Raw genomic sequence first — 23,957 nt, 5'->3', positions numbered from 1 at the left:
GCAGTTAGTGGAAATAAATTTAATTCTAAGGAATGTATGACGGTTCTTTAAAAGGTCTCTGCACTTTTTTTATACTATTTATTAAGAATTTCAAAAACAAATTACATTACTTTTCTACACAGTCACCTTCCTTTGTGATGCATTTTTCCCAGCGTCGTACCATTTGAAAGCCATCAGCAAAAATGTTTTTGGTTACGCGCATAGTCACCGATGCACCACTGCTTTCACATCATCATCACATGAAAATCTTCTTCCCCCTAAAGCTTCTTTAAAAACGTCATGTTTTACACTTTGGTTACATTCATGACAAAAACTGTAATTACTCAGTACACAAGGTTCTTCAGTTTCCAAGTTTAATATCAAACACGGTCATGGACAATTTAGTATCTCCAGTTTACCTCACTTGCATGTTTTTGTACTGTGGGAGGAAACCGGAGCACCCGGAGGAAACCCACGCAGACACGGGGAGAACATGCAAACTCCACACAGAAAGGACTCGGACCGGCACACCTGGGGATCAAACCCAGGACATTCTTGCTGTGAGGCGACAGTGCTACCCACCGAGCCACCGTGTCGCCCACATGACCAATTAGTACTCCTCCCACCCTCACCGTTTCCAACCAAAATATAAAAGTGCGGAAACTTTTTGAAGATCCTGCATATAATAACAATACAAACACTTTTTAGATGAGTAAAAAAACCTTTATTTTAGAAAAGCCCACATCTTATGTTTATAGTTTTTTTTATCTTTATAGACCAGTGAAAATTTTCAAGTGCATAATTCTGTATGTGTACTACATTTACACCTTGCTATGTGCACCATTCTTGTCCAGTGTTAAAAAAAACAAGTGTTCAAAACAAACAAGACATTGTTCCAAGTAATACAAGAAGTTTTACCCACCCAAAGGCAGTTTAACGAGTTTCACAAAGTAGAAAAGTTCAATTTTTTCCAGTATTCCATGCAAAGCATACAGGTAAACAAGTATTTCCTAATACAGCTAAATGTAAATCATTTTTACAAAACAAAAGCCCAAATAACCACCTTGTTTTATTTAAACCATGCATATACTGTATTTGTTTTATCTAAATAAATCTGACCTAGAATGATACTCAGTATTGCACTCTGGTGACGAGTGCAAGGTTCAGTACAGTACGATTCCTACAGTGTATCTCTTTCATGCAGGATTTAATCCTTTGATGCACAAGCTAAGCAAACCCCTTCTAATGCACAACATGGGTCAAAAATGACCCATATTCATCCATTCAAGAATATTTTCATATGCACATTTGTCAGTTATTCATGTATTTGCTGTCTTAGCTAATAAAAGCTATCTATACTAGAATATGTAAACAGCTAGCAAGCAAATAGTATTGGACATATTCAAGATTCAAGAGCCTAATCTTTGGTTGTCTTTCAAAAGATCAGTAAATATGTTTTTGACTACAAACACTTACAAATGTCATTTTTGACCCATGTTGTGCATTAGAAGGGTAGTGATACAAAAATGATTTTTATTAAAAAAGCAAAAAATATAAAACTGAAATAAGGATTTGTGATGATCAAAAACAAGTTAATTGAGGAATTCATGGAAGCTTGAATGACGAAATTAATTTATTGCAAAGATATAGAAAATATAAACTCAGTTGGGTCACTTTTGACCCAGGTTGTGCATCAAAGGGTTAAAGTCCCACTTTCCTATTGCTTTCCACTGTGCAGCTTTGGATTTTTTTGGAGTAATATGAACCAGAACTCTGATCACGAGGTATTCACACAGACTTTACAGCATCCACCAGGAAGCAGAGCTCGTTACACATGGTCTCGTGTCTGTAGGCCATACGGATCTGTGCTACGTTGGTGCGGCGGATGTCGTTTCCCTCTGGCCCATCCTGTAGGTAGTTCTCACCTAAGAAGTGTTTCTTCTCCTGTTAAGATGAATTGAAATTAAGATCTTGATTGTGTCATTCAAATTTGTTATCTCAAGTAACAAGAACATTGCAAAAATACACGGTTTCTTACGTAACATATATTTAAGCGGGGGTAGGCTCTCTATTTTACAGACAGCAGGGCATGTTTTGGCATGAACAGAATAAACAACCGCCTCAGCCAGACTGTGCCGTCACCTAACTGGTAATTCTGTCATCTCGGCTACAAACTTGGCTTGGTTTTAATTCTCTAGAAGGTTGCTTTTAAAAATAAAATAGTGTTCCATATAATCAAGAACATTTGGAATGCAAGTTCTTTTAATTAAAATGTACTTGATTGTGTGTTTTAAATGATTTGCATTCATTATCTGCACAACACAACACATTATCAGTATTATTATTCTTGTTGTTCCAAATATGCATCCGACTATAAAATTTTGTTATTATTTTGTCTATTTTTTATGGTTTAACTATATTTTTAATGTTTTTATATCAGCATTTATATATAATAAACATGTGTTTTTTGTACTAGACACTGGAACATTTTCAAGATTTAACATTTCAAGTAAGAATCATAAATGTCTTGTGTACTAAACACTATAAAACTAAGAATTTGGACACCTCTGGTAAAATTTCCCATTTTGATGATTTGTTTTAAAGAAAAATACACTGTCTACAGCAGTGGTCCCCAACCACTGGGCCGCGGACCAGGTCATTTATTACCAGGCCGCACAGAAAGAATGAATAATTAGAGATCGCTAGAAAAGCAGTTTTCACTGCTTCTATTTCGGGTGTTATTGTCTGCTATCACCCCTAGGTGGGAGCAGCGTCGTTGCAGTGAAAAAAAGCTCATTTTACATCATTTGTGAGCAATATTATTAAATCCTCCCTCCCCCACCGGTCCGTAAAATTATATCTTATATGAAACCGGTCCGTGGTGCAAAAAAGATTGGGGACCGCTTGTCTACAGGGAATACTCTAATTTTTGGCCATTAAAATGTACTTCTATGTGCTGTGTTTAATATATTAAAAATATTAAATGAGCCACAACACAACAAATATTTAATCCAATATTTTAAGTAAATTAGTAAATAAACAGTAACTTGACTAATATATGCAAATTTTTCCTTTTAAACGATACTTCTGTTTAACATTCACTTAGAAACTTAACAAAACAGGGGTGTCCACCCAACAGGGTGAACAGAACTGAACAAATTACTATAATTACTATTGTATAATTATTATAATTACTTATACAAGGGCAGATTGTAGTCAAAGTTAAAGTACTGGACTAGTTAGCAGAAGGTTGCTAGTGCAACCACTGCCAGGTTGCCACTGTTGGGTCCTTGAGCAAGGCCATTAACCCTCAATTGCTTGGACTGTATACTGTAAGTCGCTTTAGATAAAAGTGTCTGCTAATTGCCAAAAAAAGTAAATTTGGTAACAGTATTATTAACAATGATGTTTCTGCAGACTGTTTGAAAACTGCGGTGTTTATTGGGTTTATGTTATAACCGTCATTATTAAAGGTTTCTGTTGGTCCTATGAACACTCCAGGACATACCTCTTTTCAGTGTGTTTTTATAAATCACATTGGAAGCAGTTAAAGGCATGGACATGCCGCTTTAGCTTTACCTGATGTGAAAGACCGCTCTGTATAACACTGTTTCTGGCTATCTCACACACATCGCATGTACTGAGCTTCCACAGCTGGGCTGCGATAGCGTACTCCTCCATCAGTGCCTCCTGCAGAACAAAGCAGCAGCTACCAGCATGAAACGTCTTCCCTCCATAAGGGCAAAGTTAATTTAAATGGTATACTGGAATGTAAGTGGTACGTACTTTGGTGTAGTGGAACTGCATGGGATCATCAGTGGAAAGTGAGACACACAGGCCCTTATGGAGGAACTCTCTCAGCGGGTTCTTGGAATATTCCAGGAAGAGGCTGTTGTTGCTTAGAGGAGACATGGCAATAGGCACCTGAGCCAGGTAGTACAGGTACTGCAGCACGGGACTCTGGGTGGATCAAAATAGTGAAAAAGACCAGTAATTAGAATTTCACACACATTTGAAAGATCAAATTTCTAATAGTTGGCTGATTTTTGGGTTTGGACTTTTTGGCAAATGTTAAAAATGACCTCTGACAACCCAATCGTTACTACAGACTGAGGACTTTGTCTTTATTTATCGCAGTAATGTTATTACAGCCAACTGTTTGGAATGTGTTATGGTGGCATGGTTGCGCAACTGGTAAAGCAGGTGCCTCGTGCACTGGCAGAAATTGAAACAAGCCATCATGTTTTATTTAAAACCAGTGTGTCCCAATTATGCCAGAACTATGAAACATGAAGTGGTGTATGTGCATTCAAAAATGTGCTTTGTGTAGTTAATGGGTACAGAACTGCTCGACCCTACCTACTTATTCATTAAATCAGGTGTGTTTACCAGGTAAGTCACAAAACTGCTGGACTCTGGTCCTTTAAGACGAATGACGGATGTATATTCAGTTAACAGGTGTAAAAGTGTTCCTACTAGGGTACCCAGTGAGTCTACAGTAAAGACCAGTAAAAAATAAAGAACGACCTGGCTGCTTTGGCAATCCAAACCTTATGGAACAGACAGCAAGTTGAGCTTGGTTGATGGACTGACCTTTTTCAAGTTGAGGCCGTGTGAGATGTTATCTGCAGCGAGAAAGGCTGACACCAAGTGGGTGATGGAGCCTGCTTCCCCACAGTGAGGACGGAACTGAAATGTGCTAAGGCCACGCTCCCTTAAAAATAATATTATAAGCATTAGAAGACAGAGAAGTCCATGACCAGAATGATTAGCAGTTTGTATAGGTCTAATATTTAAGCATTCAGATGAATAACATTTACATTTTTTCCCCACTTTAGTCATATCCAATGACCCCATCATGATTCGCCAACACGTGTGCAGTACCGGTCACATCTTTTCCATGCACAAAGCGGGTTCATAAGGGTACCGTTTAGTGCACCAACCACCCCGTCTTATTGTGCAGCCCCATCGAGCAGCCAGTGGAGGTCGTTATTGCAGCAGTTATGAGGAAACCCAGTTTGACCGTTGTCCCGCCCCTTACAGACACACACCCAATGGTGCGTTTGTGTAAACGCCCACCCAGCTGAAAGCAGGGCTGAGATTCACACTCAAGAGCTTGAGATCTCAGCACTGGTTGGCTAATGTATTTCACCACTGCACCACCCAAGCAACTTCTTAAAACCATACATTGTTTCTTTTTATTATTTTACTATTTTTTTCTAAATTCCAGGGCCAAATTGCATTTTCCCTCAATTTTCCCTTAATTTAGTCATATCTAATTACTCCATCATAATTCGCTTCTACTGCTGCAGACCTTCTACTCTTGACCAAGGAGGGTAGCAACCGTCAAAACATGTTATTAAACACCACTTTTTTGAATAGCATAAAGCACCTTTTGTGGCAGCTGAACATGCTTTAAGGAGAGCACTAACTGCCCAATATATGAGCTAAAATATATGACTCCCATTGGTTCATATAATAGCCAGATTACTAGGACAACATTATGGTTATGTAATTGGTAATCCAGTAATCCTGACTTCAACATCATTGCAAACTTACTTGCGCAGGTTGTTGAGCACCATTATGTTAGAATACATGTGGAAAATGTAGTAGCTGTACGGTGGGTTTTCCTCCATGGTCCACTCTTCAGGTTTTGGGCTCTTATATGAGAACATGTGGTCACTGTGTTTGGACTCGTCATCCACACTGTCAAAGCCAGTCACCTGTAAACATTGTTCAGATGATCTTTGACTGTATTTCAATAGAACTCACAATTTGCATCTTAGCCTAGTTCCTGAAATGTAAGTCAGTGATAATCCTGGTCATTTTTGGGATTCTTTTACTGATACACAATGATCTAATCATACAAGCTGTCACCCATCTGTGTGAAATGTTGTGAAGTGTTTGGGTTTGGCTAATACCTGACAGCTGCACCGGATTATAACATGAACAGCATTATAATCAAGTCAAAAAATCTATTTTGTCTGAATAATATAAAGATATTTGAAAAACGTACATATTTCAGGAAAATGTGCAGCTCCTTGTGCTTCTGAGGGTTAACAGTGGCCTCAAACAGAGGGAGGAAGATGTTCTCCAGCATCTTGCCAAAGCTTGGAACTATCTTCTTGGACCTAAAAATGTCACTAAGTGGAAAAAAACAAAACAAATGGACATTATTTAATATTTATTTGGTCATGTGTTTGTTTCTCTGCTCTGGTCGTATTCTGTATGACGTCTGCTTAAACATATGATTGTGTGATGTCCAGGGTGCATTTCTGCCTTGTTTCCAAAATTTCCAGGTGACTCTGGACATACTGAAACCCTGACCAGTTCAGTACATAATAAATAAAAAAAATAATGAATACATTTAGAGCACTATTTGTATTTCTATTGTTTGCCAGGCAAACCATGTATTTATCGTGGTTAATTTTTAGGAACCAATTCATCCTGGTCAGGGTTGCAGTGGGTCTGCCCACTGTAAACACTGAGTGCATATCTAAAGACAATTCATACACTTTATTTTGAGCTGTAATTATTTATACTTTATCCGTTAAATAGTTAAAATAAACAGTAGCTCACTACTTGAAAAAACTCATGCAATTATGGTAAACATGCCAAACTCCATACAACATGAGCATGGAGCATGAAGCCGTGTCTAAATGGTATGGCCCCACCCTCATTTAGAATTTAGATTAGTTATATGTTGTTGAATTGCTGCATCACCTTGTAGTTATTCATTTTTGCTATTTTATTAATTATCAATTATATCAACAATTTAATTATAAAATTAATTATATTAATTATATCTTTTCTATAAATGTGGTGCTATAAGGAAGGTATTGTACGTGCAGTTATTACATTTTTTAAGAAACATAATGGAGCAAAAATAGTTAATAGGTTATAGATGTTTGTAACCAGTAGTAGCTGTTGCACTTACTAGATTCTAGGCACTTGTATCATCCATCTTAAATTGGGGGAGTATAACTTTTGCTGAATGAACCATTTTGCAAGACTGGTCCACTCGTCAGGAGAACGGCCATAAATGGACAGACGGGGTTCTGCATACTGGTACTTACTCGTCTCCAGATCATGAGCCACTTCCTATCATATTGGAGAACAAACAACTTGTAATTAATAAACATTAGATTTGATTGAGATTTTATTCAGTTGCGCCAATAGCTACTGTGATTTAAGGTAATTCTTTGTTTTACCTTGATAAGACGTGCAAAGTATTCTCCATTAATGCAGTTATCAGTTTTTAGGTAGATCTCACGAAGTTCACTTGCACCCACTGGGTTGTACTTGGAGTTGAACTTGTCAAATCGATGAAATGTTTGTCTACCCTAAGATCAAAAACCTAAAATGAAATCTTGCTCCATGTCATTTCTACAGTGTGTAGGTCAGGTAGACATGTTGGTGTATATAGTACATACAGCGTGCACATCCAGTGAGTCCACTGTAAGGTCATAAGGGTCCATTTTGAGGTTCTCGAACACCTGCTTAAGGGTCATCTTCTTGCCGCGATTGTCCATCACCATCCGTTCTGCTTCTGTCTTATATGTTTCCTGTATAAACTGCAGTAGGTGTTTCTGATTCATGCAGGCTGCTGCATGAATGTGAGTGTCTACCTGGAAATAATGAAAATCACATTGGATGACGTTTTAAAGTGGGTAACATGAGTATGTTTAATGTGTGGAATGAGATGGAGCCCCACACCTGCAAGATTATAAGACTTCAATAAAATATGACATAGATATGGCACTTAGCAGATGCTTTCATCCAGTGTAACCTACTATTGTGACCATGTACAAACCAAGCAACTGAGGGTTAACGGGTTTGCTCAGATTATGCCATCCCAAACAGCCAGAGGAGAGGGAAGGCAAACCAACGCCCATAGTGAGGGTGTTTGCACATTTGATGGTAAACAAAACAGCGAGCTAAAACAAACAATAGCTAGTCGTCTATGAAAAATGCTCCGCTGGGTTCATGTACTGTCTGGCTTCTATTGAAACAGGGTGGGTGGTACATCAGTAGAGAGGCAAATGGAGCTCTGCACTTCTGACAATATGATGAAACAATCTCAGTAGTGGCATGGCAGATGGGCATGATGCTGTAACCCGTACCCTCGGCTGAGTTATACACACAGTAATAAACATTTAACCAGATTCTCTTTTACCAAAGCTAAATCAGTCCATGAGAATGTCTCAAGTAATTTATTCAGGTGTGTTAAATTAAAGTATGATACTATGCAGTACATTTGCTTTTCAGGAATGGAGCCTGACAGTCCAGTTTTATTTCATAAGTCAGATTGGAGTTTTTGACACGCCTTCATTTTTAAATGTTTTAGAGACATGATGAACACTGATGCTGTACCTGGAGCGTTCTATTCATTCCTGAATCGCACTGCATGCCACAGATATGTGCTAACTAGGTCCTCATAAATAAGGGTTAAAAGACTTGAGAACCACCTTAACCTAGTTGTTACTGTTTATAGGAATCACATTAAAGCATGTATTTTCCCAGTACTCCATCTTTTAAATGTATTATATATACAACCATGAATACAGAAGTGAGCTTGTGAATAATTACTTTAAATAGGTTTATTAGTTATAATGTTGTATACCTTCCTGACATTGTAGAAGTCTCTGTGTGGAACCATCTTCAGTTCTTTCAGCTCTGCCATCTCGTTTAACATCTCATGCAGGTAGAACTTAGACATCAGGAAGTTTAATCGTCTGTGACAGTAAGTCTTTCTAATAATGGGCAAAGAAATGTGTATTACAGTAAAAACCCATTAAATCATATATAGACTCTAAAATAAAACAGGTTTTTGTACAGATGCAAGAAAAAAAGTGTAAAATACAGGTATATAAAACCTAAAGATGGCACCAATTCATCACATGGCCATCACTTAGTAGCATAGTTTAGGAGGTGGGATAAATTCCAATATAAAAATGACCTAAAGGTTTGACTCCCCGGTTCATATCTCAGCTCTGCTACCGGTCGGCTGGGCGCCACCTAGCAGGCACAATTGGCGATGCCTGCAGCAGACAAAATTGGTCATCAAGTCTGCTGGGTAAAAAAAGACCGGACCAATAAAATGGGTGGGGTCTTCAAACGCTGTGTAAGAACCCTGGTTAGCAGCCCGAGGCGACTGTGCAGAAGTGGAGGAGCCTCAGGTGCAAATCCACCGAGGCACAGGCGAATAAAAAAGGTACCCTCCTCGGACACAGTCAGGATCCCCAGCAGCGGAATTGGCTACGCTAAATTTGTGAGAAAAATATAGAAAATGCATAAATAAATAGAAAGAAATGACCTTGACATAGGGGGAACATCCCAAATTTATTACAGACAGTGAAGATCTTTGAGATAATTTGGAATCTCGAATGCATGCCAAAACCTTTCAAAAAGAATAACGCCTGGTTATGGTTTTAGAATAGGATGTCCAACAAGCTCATAGTCAGGTGTCTACATATTTTTGATCATATAGTGTATTAGTACAATAATTTTCTGAGACAATAACTCAGAAAGACTCACGTTGGTCCATCAGCAATCATGGCAAGAACATGAGCCATGTCAATAGTGAAGGTCTCCATGTCAGGGTACGGCAAACAGTGTGGCTTGTTCTGACTCAGGTCCTCTGCAGTCTCATACACATATACGATGCCATCTTTCATCTTCAGGGAGTAGTTTAGGTTCTGAGGGATGTCTTCCATGCTATACGGGTCTTCACCCTCAGCGGGACAGGGGGTGCTATCTGTAATTGGCATAATAAATCATATGAACTTCTGGATCAACCAAATATCACACATATACAAAATGTGTAAACCTTTTAAAACATGTTTCATAAGAATTGCACATACCTTGTAGAACGTCCTCCTCTTCACTCCATATCTTATTACTGGCACTGCTTAGAAACTTGGCAGTGGTTCTAGGGAAGCGGTGATATGCAAAGCGACAGTATTTCTCTCTGATAAGTAATGCCTTCAACAGACTTTTGGCTGCCAGCTCATAATCCTCCACTGTGATCTGGAACAATAAAGATCACAATAATTATAAGCATTGCTTCTTTACTGAACGCACCACATGGTCTTGGAAATACTTCGCCAGTAAACACAGTTTGCTGATGCAAGTTAAAACCCGGCAGAGCGGAAGCCATATATCAACAACATCCAGGAATGCCAGTGACATCTCTAAGCTCAAGCATATCTAGGATGGACTGACTTTTCTGTAAATGCAACATTAATGCTGAGGGGCACATAGGGCATTTTTATAGCAACATATGCTGCCATGTAGACAAGGTTAAGCTACATTCTGCACATGTTACAACAGCTTAATAGTAAAAAAGTGCAGGTGCTACACTGGCCTCGTGCTATCTAAACATGTCTTCTGCAGCAAACATGTGAGGCACTATGAAGCACATTACAGGACAACAGAGACCCCAGACTATTGAGCAAGTATTACATCAGGCATGATGACATGCCAAAAATGACATGCCATAACATATTCACAATTTAATTACAGATATTTATATTTAAAGTAATTGTTTCAAATTCCCTAATGTAATTCTTCTGCCACTTGCACCACCCCTATTCTGACCGAGGAGATTCACATTATACTTGTGACACTATCGTAAGCATGCCCCTGTCCCAAAGCAATGCCACTGTGTTGCAGCCATTAAATTTTGAATGAGTATGTATAAAAAAAATAAAAAATTAAACAAGTTAATTCATAAAAGCAATAAATATATTGTCTGTATTGCACTGTATTCAGTTAAATACATGCCAAAAAGAATTAGCAATCAAATGCCATTTGTTTTTATTTACATGTTTTTCCAGTGCCCGAACTATTTTGGAATTGAGGAGTCTAAATGACAGATACAAACTCAGCTGCACAGGTGAGTTGTATTATGTGATTACTAACTATATTTACAACTGTATTTACTGTAATTTACAACCACAACACAAAACACATTACTAAAAGAGCACATGAGCCAGGCTCAGCAAAACTGTTTGTGTGAGTATCAACAAAAAACAGAAGTCCATAACCTTGGGTAATAATCAGACCCTGGACATTTAAGCAACGGAAAAAAGTAATGTGTTGTGAAAACTTGTGCAGCCATCCTATTAAAATAATTAAATTCACTAATTAAATATTACATAAAAATGATCGCTGCTCCTACCCCTGCACAGTAGTCTCCACTGATGGTGACTCTCTGATACTCTGGGATGCTGGGTTGAGTAGGGGGTCCAGGTTCATCAGTGGAGTCAGCGGTAATCAGAGGGGCGATCACAGACATAGCCCACTCATTTGCACCAGGGATCTGAAGGGAAATCGACTGGGTGCGAATCAGCCTTAGATTATTCTTCCTAGACATACCATCAAAATAAACAACAGTGATCAGTTAACACACAGTCTTACACACTGAGCACATTTCCCTGTATACATTTAAGTGCACTGACCTTTTAACACTCTCTAGTGAATTTTCCTCGGCTATCTCTTTACGTAATTCCATTTCCTTCGCCTGATGAAGGCCAATAGGGCAGTCCTCAGGCACTGTGAACATGGCCAGGGCATCCTTGGTGTTTTCCTCGTTTATGGCTGAAGCGTACACCCTCTCTGCCAGCCGCTTCACCTGCTCGTCCACCTCAGACACAGAGATCTTTTGAAATTGCCGTGGCATGTCTAAGGTAAATCCAGATAAAGAGTAAAAAGAGACTTTGAATTAATCATGCTTTTCAATCTACTTACATATTAGAAGGTAAGGTTAAACACTTTGACCCAAAACTAAATAACATACTATAAACTGTTAAAAAGGGATTATAAATGCATATTATTCAGCTGAAATATTTTGTATGTGAAACTACTAAAAAGAGGAATAACATTTCCTTCCTAAATGCTGAAAATGATGAAATCAATAAGACTGTAAACATGTCAAATTTCTGGAAACAAAGCTCAAGTTTCAGTTTGTCTTGACAGTAAATTGGTCGGGTTACTCTAAACATTGCCAACAGCCATTAGCAGTGACACACACACCCCCGAGCCCACGCTTGATAATGGCCTGTGGATTCTTAAGTGTTAGCCTCGGAAATGCATGTGGTTGCCTGCAAAAGTGTACATCACCCTTACTGAGTTTAATGACCATTGGGAAATGTACAGTATAGACGGTTTTTGCAAATAAGCAAGTACTTGGACGTTGGGTACTGAGTTCTGTTAGAGGTAAACGCCACCCTATTAGGACAAAAATTATCCTTACTACAGACTTGCAGACTAACTGTAGTGAGAAACCTACAGTTTGCTTGTCGTTTTCTTTGTCGTCCAAGTCTTGCACAAAATCATATGATCTTTCACAAGTTCACACTAAATGGTTAAAAATGTGACAAACCCAAAAAATGTGGCTTTAAAATGCAGACGCATGATTAGTCACACATTCAGGCTCACAAGTTCTTGCTGTTAATGCATGTGCACTATTCCACATGCTATGTTTATCTACGATCCTGTTTAGTACTTATGACTAGTTTAAAATCCCTTGCACTTGATGTCCCTTAGACACATTATAATAGGTCAATATTTATTTAAATATTTAACTGTTTAAATATTTTCCATGGCAAATTTACCAAGCCCTTTCTAATTCCACATAAATTTTATGCTTTACAGCTATTGTTTGTTTACCACCAGTTAAAAATAGGCTAAACATGTTAGCCAAACCTGTTTCTTCACATCTACCACAAAATGTTTGATAAATTCGGTAACCCAGAAAGAAAGAAAAAAAAAAAAAACACTCAGGGCTGATGCAACATAAAGTTTCTACAGCTATATTAAATGTTAGCTCATTTTATTAGTTAGCTAGCTAAATTTAGTTGAATCTAATCTAGTTAAATTGCTGAAAATTAATCAAAGACAAAAAGTTAATAAAATGTGTGATTTGTCAAAGTTGTCATTTAAAAATAAACATACATTTTGTTAATCTGGCTAAACTTAAACTGCACTCTAAAGATAAATAGTTACTTGGCCTAAAATTTCATTTTTTTTATTATTGTTCTCAATTTACCACCTACATAGATGTGATTTATAGCTTTATAAAGACCAAGCAGCTGAATCACTTTAGAAACTGGTTCTATAAAAAGCACACAAGCTCATGCTAAAATTCCTCTCACTCGACTAGCACTCTGTTGATATGTAACTGGACCCACTGTCGATGCTCTCTCCAACCTCTAAGGGTAAAGTCTGTGAGAACGACATGTCCAGACTGTTCCCATCTAGGAATTCTGCATTCCTGGAAGGACTTTTGCATTACTTAGTCTTTCTGACAGTATTTTGACTGTAAAAGCACTTGTATTTAAAGAGAAATGCGAATATGACCATCCACTGAATGACAATGACTGTGAGAAAGACAATTAAGGACCATGGCCATCACCAATTACTATTACCACCGCCACTCTAACACTTAATGCAGACTGTGTTCAGAATGGAATTTTTGGCTGCTGGCTGAGTTCCCAGGAAAAAAAATCAAGGAACCAGTGGGGAAAAAAGCTGAGCACAGTCCACAAACACCACAAAGCACACAGAGCCAACTGTGAGGTCTCCAAAAGATGTGTCATATTAACACTTGAAGTGATTAAGTGCTAGATTAAATTAACCAAAGCTGTCAGTCATCTGTGCCTCCATGCACCGGCAGGCCATACCGGCATAGCAGGTGGGCATAAATTCAGACCTGCACCCACATCTGATCTATATAGCAGGTAGCCCTGTTATAGTTGGTCCTGTTACATTTGCTCTAATTCTAAATTGCAAATTTTTGTTTCAAATTAAGTTTGATATCTGGAATTTAACCACAGCAGCCTTTCTGCATCCTAGAAATTTTATATTACAAGCTTTCACTGTGGCCTAAATCTATATAGATTGTTGACATCTAACATCCCCAATGTTTTTAAATTGAAAAAAAGCCAATGTAAATTTATTTTAAAATAATCTCAAAAAATTATCTTAAAATCTGAAAAATAAAGTAAATTAATTTATGTTAAACATACGTTTGATATAAAACTTTATATATATATTTTAATTATGAAATGGAAGGTATAACATCTAACAGAATTATAAAATATGTCAAGAAGATATGGCAAATATATTTAATTAAAAATAAGAATGAAAGGAAGAAAGGGACAATTTAACTGTTACAACTAAGAGAGTTCATAAAGAAAACACAAATATAGCAGATAATAAGATAAAACATCCATAATATATTAGAATATGCAAAGTGGTGTAATTTCAATGTCCTAGTGTTTACAACTAAACCACTTATTGTAACTGTAAACTACATAACACCAAGGAAGCCCAACACTTAAGGCTTTGTTGTTATGTACTCAGCTGTACAGTAGATTCATTGTTAGTAAGTAATAATTAGATGGTTGTACTGTTCTTACAAAATTATGTTTAAAATGACACGACTCTCTGCTTTACCGTAGTCGTTTCTGTACTAGAGTTCAAAAACTGACAGAGTCAGCTCCAGCTTTTCTATGTCTTGAGTATCCTTCTGACTCTTTATATAAAGAGGTTGATACTGACAGCGTCATGTTATGTGAGGACACCAAACCTCTCCCTATGTCACAATTGGCAGTCAGCTGGGTGTGTGAGTACTGGAGATGAAGGAACCAAAATGCTGGCAGCTTCTAGAGCTGAGGTGGATACAGAAGATTAATTGACAACTCTTGTGTACTTGTGTAAATAGTTTGCAATTAGACTTGTGTGAAAAACAGGTTCATTAAGTCTTGGAAGACAATGCTCTACAATTATAACATTCAGTCCAAAAATAACAACCTAACAAAGATGTAAAGATGAGTAAACAAAGGTAATTTTATTAAAACCATGGTTTTTTTTTGTCTATGAGTTTGTCAATTTCCTCTAATTCCTATAAAATGCACAATTGGAATAAGACAAAAATTTTCTTATTGAATCAATGGCTATAAAAATATCCACACCCAAAATTGGCAAAGTTGAAAAGCCAAAAACAACCAGAGCAATAATGAACTGCCTGGAATGGATGCAAGTGTTAAAGATTTGAAATATCAGTAACATTTGTGGATCATTAAGCCTCAAATGTACAAAAAGACACTTATTAATACCAACAAACTACTTAGAAGGTGTGTTATATGACGTCCTTTTCTTTCATCTAACAACAAACATAAGCACAGTTTACTAGTTGCTAATCAAAGTAAATTCTATTGTTAAAAGAGACACGGTAGGGCTGAATGGCAACAAACACATAACACAAATAATACTGTTACGTATTTTTCATCCAAAGGACTTGGGAACATGTATTCTGTATCTGACAAAGGCAGTTTCTAATAACACAAAATTGTAGCACAAATACACAGAAAGTCACCAGAGCTAAGCATGGTCAAAGTCAGTTCCAGTGAAGTCCGTTAATATATCTAACTGAAACTGATTTTACTATGCAAACCTTGGGTCAAATCTATAGTACAGTCGAATCACATGCTTTTGCACCCAAGCAACTAGTGCCTAACCTACACAAACAAAGCCCTGCAGACAGACCTACAAAGTTTAGCAGACAGATTGTCACATAGATTGTTAATACATTGACCAGTACCAAATATAAAATTTGTTTACATGTCTAACATACATAATCTACCACATTTAAACACTTCTGGTTTGTCTATACAATTAGTTTACCCAAGCTAGTATATCAATCAGAATGAAAACAAAACAGAACTGATACACTTGATTACTCATATTGCCAAATCTTTGTTGGTCAGAAGCTTAGTTTAGCTCTTAGCTAATCTAAAATGTAACCCAGATACAACGCAATGAGTTGTACGCTTAAAATAGATGACCTTGACAAACCTTTCCAGCTCTCACTCCAAAGCCTGTTTTTATTCAGCAAAGTGTTGCACTTGGAAAAGTCTATTGCATTCATAGGCAAATCTCTAAAATGAAATTCTCAGCGATCAACGTCTAGAATTAACACAGCTTTCTAAAGCAGGTCACACTATTTATATTCAGGTAAACCTTTGCCCATCATAAAGAAAAGCTTTTACCTGAAAGCTTGAGCTGCAGTAGTTTACGAGAGGAGTGAGGATTAGAGTTTTATTTTCTACTTAACTGGTTCTGTTGCTCGTTCCAATATTTTTAAGGAAACTATGTAAAGAAATCAAACTTCGTCTAAGCCCACAGCTATGGCTGTGTACCTGTGTCCACTCCATAAAACCCGTGCCAACATCTCCCTCCCCTTTGTTTTTCTTTATCCTGCCCTTTGTGTTTCAAACCTATTCACACCCAGCTTTTCCTTAATCCATTTTCAACCTTATCACTAAATAAAAGTAAATACCTTTAGGCATATCATACATTTCTATTTACCGTTACATGATGATGTAGAATTATGTACTGATTTAAGGATTATTGTGCTTTGTGTTATTTATAAAGTATTATTAAGTCAAACACTCACAAATACCCTGCACACATTGTTATTGATTTATTTGAGTTTTAAGAAAAAAAAAACAGTTCTGGTTGCTGCATTTATAGTTGTATTTCTATTTCTATGTATTTTGCCCCTTATGTTCCTTAGTGTAGCACTTCAGTATAATTTACAAACTTTACAGGAAGTATTTAAAAATGTTCAATGTTTCTCATGCTAGCATGGCAAATTAAACTGCATTCATTAGAATAACTCAATTACTAAAAATCTAAAATGATTATTAAAGGAATTGCACTTTAGAGTTAAATTAAAAATACCTTATTCTGTACATTTGTTCATCAGCTTTTCCAAAAAGCACATGGTGAGTCCATTCATACATTTTATTAGTTTATTTATTTCTTATTTTTCTATTATTATTTATGCATTTTCTCCCATTTTCTCCTAATTTAGAATAGTCAATTTGTCTTCCGCTGCTGGGGGATCCCTGACTGCAGTCGAGGTGTGTATATTGCTGCTCACTTTCTTAGAAGTGGCCAGCCTACCATACCAAGAACACATCAATGACTTAATAATGAGATTACAAAAGAACCCAGACAAACATTAAAAAAAAACTCACTGACCTAAGTTATATGATTCCACAATTGGGTGTGGAAAATAGATCTGCAAGGCACAAACGACTGCTGGCATAATGCTAACACTGCATTCCACTAATAGAAAATTATACCAACAGTCAAACATGGTGGTGGTAGTCTAATGATCTGGGGCTGCTTTGCAATTCGCAAAAATTGGGTTTATTTTGGGCTTGAATTTCAACAATGCTACTGGCCGGCTGGGCGTAATAGCGTTAAAAAGTGTAAACTTTTCCTCATTACATAAAAATTGGTTTAAAAGATCATTGTTATGCAGCTCAAAACATCCAGGCATGACTGAATGTGTAAAGACTTTTGGCCGGGTAACACCTGATTAGAACGAACCAGTTTTGCATGTTTATAGACTAGGTCACTGTACTGACAGCAACTTGAACCTGAGCTAGGCATTACTGTGCAGGAGGAGCCCTACTGCAGGCTGAGAACACCAAACATGACTCAATTTTAAAGCCACAGATTTAAAATGATTGACTCATGCAAAGCCTTTTTAAAATTGTACGCTGTATTTTGAAAAAGTAGTGCATACACAAACCCAATTTTAAAAATGAAAAATGGGCAGCAAAAAAACTGACAACAGTAATTTGTATAGTGTATGTGTCATGAATTCAACAAAAAACTGCATAGAGTCAAAATATTTAATGGTTTAACTAATTACACTTGTTGATTTTTGTATACAGTATATGCAAATTCCAAAAAGGTTGTGACAGGACATGTTTACCAATGTTTTCTTGCAACTTCTGTTCTGTAATCAGTTGGAAACTAAGTTTTTTAGCATAAGTATGTTACATATTTGTTACGGATGCATTTTCGTTTTAAATGCAGTGCCATCTGACCAATCAAAAGTCTCCAGCAAAAGTCTCTCAAGATTGACCTTGTCCGAATTTACTGAATCAACAATAAAGTTGATAAAGTAAAACCTTAAATACTGTATCTCTTGAGCTGTTTACAATTAAATGCCTGTACTGTACCACAGCTTCTTTCTGTACTCCTCTAGGATGAGAAAGAGGGCAGGGAGGATCATGGCTGACTCTTCACACCCTGGTCACTCCCTTAAAGCCTTAAAGACTCAGACCAACCGCCACCTCTACTGCTTCTTTCCCCAGGCCATCACCATACTAAACAAGGACTATTCCCTCATCCCTCCGCTTTAACAGAATGCACATGGATCTTATCATACATGCTGCACATCTCACATGCCTCCCACATTTTCTCTTATGCAGTCGATGCACATATGCACCTTATTTACTTGTAATAATCTCCATTGCACAAATATTTTTACTTGAGGTTTGTCAGTGTACTGTACTGTACATCTTCATTGCACACTTTGCCTAATGCTGTACTGTCTATGTCACTGTTGTATTGTTTATTCTATGTTTATTTGTAGTGTTCCTTTTTCTATTATTTAATTAGATGTATACAGTGTATCACAAAAGTGAGTACACCCCTCACATTTCTGCAAATATTTTATTATATCTTTTCATGGGACAACACTATAGAACTAAAACTTGGATATAACTTAGAGTAGTCAGTGTACAACTTGTATAGCAGTGTAGATTTACTGTCTTCTGAAAATAACTCAACACACAGCCATTAATGTCTAAATGGCTGGCAACATAAGTGAGTACACCCCACAGTGAACATGTCCAAATTGTGCCCAAAGTGTCAATATTTTGTGTGACCACCATTATTATCCAGCACTGCCTTAACCCTCCTGGGCATGGAATTCACCAGAGCTGCACAGGTTGCTACTGGAATCCTCTTCCACTCCTCCATGATGACATCACGGAGCTGGTGGATGTTAGACACCTTGAACTCCTCCACCTTCCACTTGAGGATGCGCCACAGGTGCTCAATTGGGTTTAGTCCATCACCTTTACCTTCAGCTTCCTCAGCAAGGCAGTTGTCATCTTGGAGGTTGTGTTTGGGGTCGTTATCCTGTTGGAAAACTGCCATGAGGCCCAGTTTTCGAAGGGAGGGGATCATGCTCTGTTTCAGAATGTCACAGTACATGTTGGAATTCATGTTTCTTTCAATGAACTGCAGCTCCCCAGTGGCAGCAACACTCATGCAGCCCAAGACCATGATGCTACCACCACCATGCTTGACTGTAGGCAAGATACAGTTGTCTTGGTACTTCTCACCAGGGCGCCGCCACACATGCTGGACACCATCTGAGCCAAACAAGTTTATCTTGGTCTCGTCAGACCACAGGGCATTCCAGTAATCCATGTTCTTGGACTGCTTGTCTTCAGCAAACTGTTTGCGGGCTTTCTTGTGCGTCAGCTTCCTTCTGGGATGACGACCATGCAGACCGAGTTGATGCAGTGTGCGGCGTATGGTCTGAGCACTGACAGGCTGACCTCCCACGTCTTCAACCTCTGCAGCAATGCTGGCAGCACTCATGTGTCTATTTTTTAAAGCCAACCTCTGGATATGACGCCGAACACGTGGACTCAACTTCTTTGGTCGACCCTGGCGAAGCCTGTTCCGAGTGGAACCTGTCCTGGAAAACCGCTGTATGACCTTGGCCACCATGCTGTAGCTCAGTTTCAGGGTGTTAGCAATCTTCTTATAGCCCAGGCCATCTTTGTGGAGAGCAACAATTCTATTTCTCACATCCTCAGAGAGTTCTTTGCCATGAGGTGCCATGTTGAATATCCAGTGGCCAGTATGAGAGAATTGTACCCAAAACACCAAATTTAACAGCCCTGCTCCCCATTTACACCTGGGACCTTGACACATGACACCAGGGAGGGACAACGACACATTTGGGCACAATTTGGACATGTTTACTGTGGGGTGTACTCACTTATGTTGCCAGCTATTTAGACATTAATGGCTGTGTGTTGAGTTATTTTCAGAAGACAGTAAATCTACACTGCTATACAAGCTGTACACTGACTACTCTAAGTTATATCCAAGTTTCATGTCTATAGTGTTGTCCCATGAAAAGATATAATGAAATATTTGCAGAAATGTGAGGGGTGTACTCACTTTTGTGATACACTGTACATGTCGACACCTGCACCAAGATAAATTCCTTACATCTGGTACTTGGCGAATAATAAAGATTCTGATTTTGTACAGTTGTACAGTTTACACTTACCTGCCTTCTGTTTTTATTTGCAGTTTACTTACTGTCCCAAGTGTATTTACTAAACAAATTTTCTTGTACAAATAATGCCCTGCAAATGACCTGTTTAAGTATTAGATGCATTAGAAGATGCCTTTAACCAAAAGACGTCAAAAATATTTCAATTACATGTCCTGTACTTTACTTTTGTTGAAATTATATAGTATTAGACTTGTATGGAAGGTGTATCATTTTGTTTACATCCAGCAAAATCAAATCCAAGCTTTTGAAAAACTATTAACAAAGCATTGCACCACAACCAAAATATGTATAGCGTATTTGGACGCAAAAAATAAGTGCCCTCATTTGTTTATAATTCAGTTGCTTTACTAGCTTAAATAGCTCATGGTACTGTCAGATGTCTGTCTATTCCAGTAATTGATCTGCAACCACTGTTCCTTTTTGCTGATGGTCAGTATTTCACTTTTAAGTGTGTTCTTACCATAAATTATTTTCAAGTTTTGTGATAAAAACACCAGCAAAACGCTGTTAACCAACAATTACACACTTTCTTACAATTTTATATTGGTTGTTTATTTTGTGCACCTCAAAACATGCACTAAACACTTGTTGTGTTGTGATTTTAAAATAGCACATTTAGCTTATCTCAGTCAGCATTTCACACAAGAGTTTAGCATAGCAGCATATGTAACCAGTTGAGCTTGCAAGATAGTGTTACAGATGCTCAAGTTCCACTGTAGGTTAGTGTATGTGTGTTTCTGTGGGTGTGTGTTTGTTTATCTGCTCCTGGCACATTTTGTGAAGAGCCCATGACCGTGTACTTACCCTTGCTTAAAGAAGGCATGGTCTGTTGCTTGCTCAGATGGGGCGCCTTTTTCTTCATCTGCGTCTGTGTGTCCATGATCAACCTAACAGATGCTTCACTGGAGGAAATTGAGAGACACAAGCAGGCAGCAAACTTAGTTTACTGTGAAATGTTAATTTTGGAATTTTAAAAAATGTATGATTATCTCTAATGGACTTTAAGTATAAGCAAAGGGTTAATGTAATTGTAATTAGTGCAAAAAGCTAGTGAAAATGTAATGTAACACCAATGGAATTTCAGCTTCTAAAAACAGGAAAAGACGTTTTTGACTGGTGGACATTGTGTCTGGTGCTGTTTTTATTGACACTTAAACCAACTTGTACTGCAGCTGTTTCCTGTTATATGCAGAAGCTAGTGAGGTGCCAGTAAATGTTGTATTTTCTTGAAAGTGTCAAGTATGCATTCAGTTTAAAGTGAATAAAATGAACAAGATTAAACTGGATTAAAATATTAAGTTGTGTGTAACTTTAAATACATTACATACTTTCTAATGTAAGATGAAATTCACATGAATCTATATTAATGAGTTGAACCAGTCATGATTACATGAGGTTAATATTTTAAGCAGTATTGCGGTCGAGGCCACACTAATTTGACTAGTACATTTGGTTAGGGTTAAGGATACTGCCAAAATTGATGTTCTACTATATTTCTAAACAATGGATAACTGTGTAAGGCAAATATTGCAGCGAAGGCTACTGTTCTACAAAAAAACAGCTTCTTTGTGGCTATTTATCCTAGAAAGGCTTTATTAAAGTAGTGTTGATGCATGCACTGTAGCCCCTACTACATACCTACCTACAAACAGAATACAGGTATATCACAACCCCCCAATCACAGAGGCTCCCTAAAATCAATAAACATCACAAAACATGGGTCGTAGCAACTATTTATATATCGACCATAATTCATCAATCAAGAGTCTGGTTGGCATGATTTATACATACAAAAGTTTCCAATAACCTGATTGTCATCAGATTCTGTATATATTTTTTACAAATATATTTACTTGAAGGTGGACATATAGGACCAACACAACACAGATAATCCACATAAAAACAGCACCCAAATTACCATAAAGCACCATTACATCTTCTGTACATGTTCTGCATGGCTTGTATGCAGAAAGTCAACTTTGTTATTGTAAGGACATTAGTATTAAATTTGTATTAGCAAGCATTACAACTCAAAGGTTTAGTATCAAAAACAAACCAAAAGTTGAAAAAATGGGATTGAGACCTTTTGGCAGGCTTTACTACTGTTAAATAAGATGCTAAGAATGATGCAAAAGATGATGCAAATAAAGATCAGTCTATTCAAAGATACTAGTTTTAATAAGGGTAGATGTAAAATGTTTGGTAGCCAAGTTACTTAGAAATAAAAAGCACATTTTAATATTATTGTTTGTACTGTAGTTTGATTAAATGGTTTAAGATGACCTGCTCATAGGCAATTTAAACACTGTGTTACCATAGTTATGTTGATGTGATGTAAAGTACAGTGGTACCTTGTAACTCAACGTCGCCTAAACCTAAAATCTTTAAAACTCAATGCCCTTTATCAAGAAATGTGTACCCTTAAACTCAACGTGTTCAGCTCGTTTTCAAAATGTATTTATTTCATTTCAAATTAACAATGAATTGCCACTTTGTTCAGCGCTCGGCTTGAGCGGTGCGGTAAAATGTCATCAAAGTGTGAATATGAGATGAATCTGTATTTGCATGGAATAACCGTCAAATTCACTCTGAAAGTGTCCACATGTATCTGTGTTTAGATGGATTTCACTTTCAAACTTGTGTTATAGCTTTGGGTTCTGAGAAATTGTGAGAATCAGCTTTTTTGAGAGTGTAAAACAACTTCTCTTAATTATTACTGCTCATAAGTTTTCTCCACTAATGAAATTCCTCGCTCGTTGTTTTAGTACAATAAGTCACATTAAGCATTGTGGACCACCACACGCCATAGGAAATAACGGCACAGCCAGCGCAAAACCTATTTTGCCGCTTCTCATGTGAATGTGCCTTTACTGAACTCGCTTAGGAATATGGTATTCTCCACGATTAAGAAACGTAAGGAAACAATAAAGAAGTAAAGATAAAATGTGGGTTTTATTGAATTTTTTATTGATTTTTAACTGTTTTCAATTGTATTTCAGTGTTTTATATTCTATGTGTGTTATTTTCAGTGTATAAGTGTCAAAACAACCCTATTATTTTACAATAGCCTAAAATATTTGCAGTTCCATGGGACCATGGAACACATTAACAAATTTCCCAAACATCCATATGGGAAAAAATACCTTGAAACTCAATGCCTTTAAAACTCAACGCCACTCAGTGTATGAACTGCATGATGCAGGTTGTGACATCTAGCGATATTTGGTGGAAACATTGTGTACTGTTTGTACAATTAGTTGAGTTATTCGACTACAACCTGTTAAACAGTATGTATGTTACACAGCTGATCAGCCTTCAGTAAACAATGAGAAAAACAATAATAAATTACATGCACAGTTAAACGGAAGTTGAATAAATAACAAAGTGAAAGCAGTTTATCTAGTGCTGCCTCGTACTCACCGTTTTAAACGTACAAATGCTTTCCAGTTCGGTATGTGTCTCTGACAAAGTGTTATTCTTTTGAAATAAAAATAGCTGACAGCATTTAAGTCACACCTTTAACGACAGAGACTCTTGCATTAACCCTGTCAGTGCAGAAGCTGCATGCAGACACAATGTAAACATGGCTGTGGGAGTGACTTTCAAGTCTTCCTCTTGTTCACTTCCTTACACCGCGGTGGATAAATTGTAGCCTGTATTTCCTAACTAACCCTTAAACTTTACTAAACTAACTCGTTATTAACCAGGTTGACAAATTGCTTTCATGAATTCTACCAAAAAACGCCCAAAAACCCACCAACCCAGCTAACAGGGAACGTTCCCA

The 23,957-nt window shown here is 37.4% G+C and overlaps 1 protein-coding gene across 1 annotated transcript; it reads right to left on the bottom strand.

Moving 5' to 3' along the window:
- Positions 1-707: 707 nt before the first annotated feature.
- On the bottom strand, positions 708-23,677 carry ampd3b (adenosine monophosphate deaminase 3b). Its single transcript, XM_063004735.1, has 16 exons — positions 23,594-23,677; positions 20,978-21,075; positions 11,442-11,664; positions 11,162-11,348; positions 9,843-10,008; positions 9,517-9,736; positions 8,603-8,732; positions 7,413-7,607; positions 7,191-7,322; positions 6,917-7,080; positions 5,996-6,122; positions 5,539-5,702; positions 4,573-4,693; positions 3,766-3,939; positions 3,559-3,669; positions 708-1,923 (listed from the first exon to the last, which is right to left on the bottom strand). Exons 2-16 carry the CDS (start codon positions 21,051-21,053, stop codon positions 1,768-1,770), a joined length of 2,346 nt encoding a protein of 781 aa, XP_062860805.1. The 5' UTR covers positions 21,054-21,075; positions 23,594-23,677; the 3' UTR covers positions 708-1,767.
- Between the last annotated feature and the right edge of the window lie 280 nt (positions 23,678-23,957).

This window comes from Trichomycterus rosablanca, chromosome 11 (genome assembly GCF_030014385.1).
Source record: "Trichomycterus rosablanca isolate fTriRos1 chromosome 11, fTriRos1.hap1, whole genome shotgun sequence".
Taxonomy (NCBI): Eukaryota; Metazoa; Chordata; class Actinopteri; order Siluriformes; family Trichomycteridae; genus Trichomycterus; species Trichomycterus rosablanca.
The sequence above is the reverse complement of the archived record's forward strand: the minus strand, read 5'-3'. Positions and strand labels throughout refer to the sequence as shown.

What these genes read in the sequence shown, in the direction of transcription:
- ampd3b (XM_063004735.1), bottom strand. Translation starts at nt 21,053, where the DNA reads ATGGACACACAGACGCAGATGAAGAAAAAGGCGCCCCATCTGAGCAAG. An exon ending in GTGGAGACTACTGTGCAGGG is followed by an intron (nt 10,009 to 11,161) that starts GTAGGAGCAGCG and finishes TTATTGTTCCAG; the next exon opens with ATCACAGTGGAGGATTATGA. An exon ending in ATGATTGCTGATGGACCAAC is followed by an intron (nt 8,733 to 9,516) that starts GTGAGTCTTTCT and finishes GCCCATTATTAG; the next exon opens with AAAGACTTACTGTCACAGAC.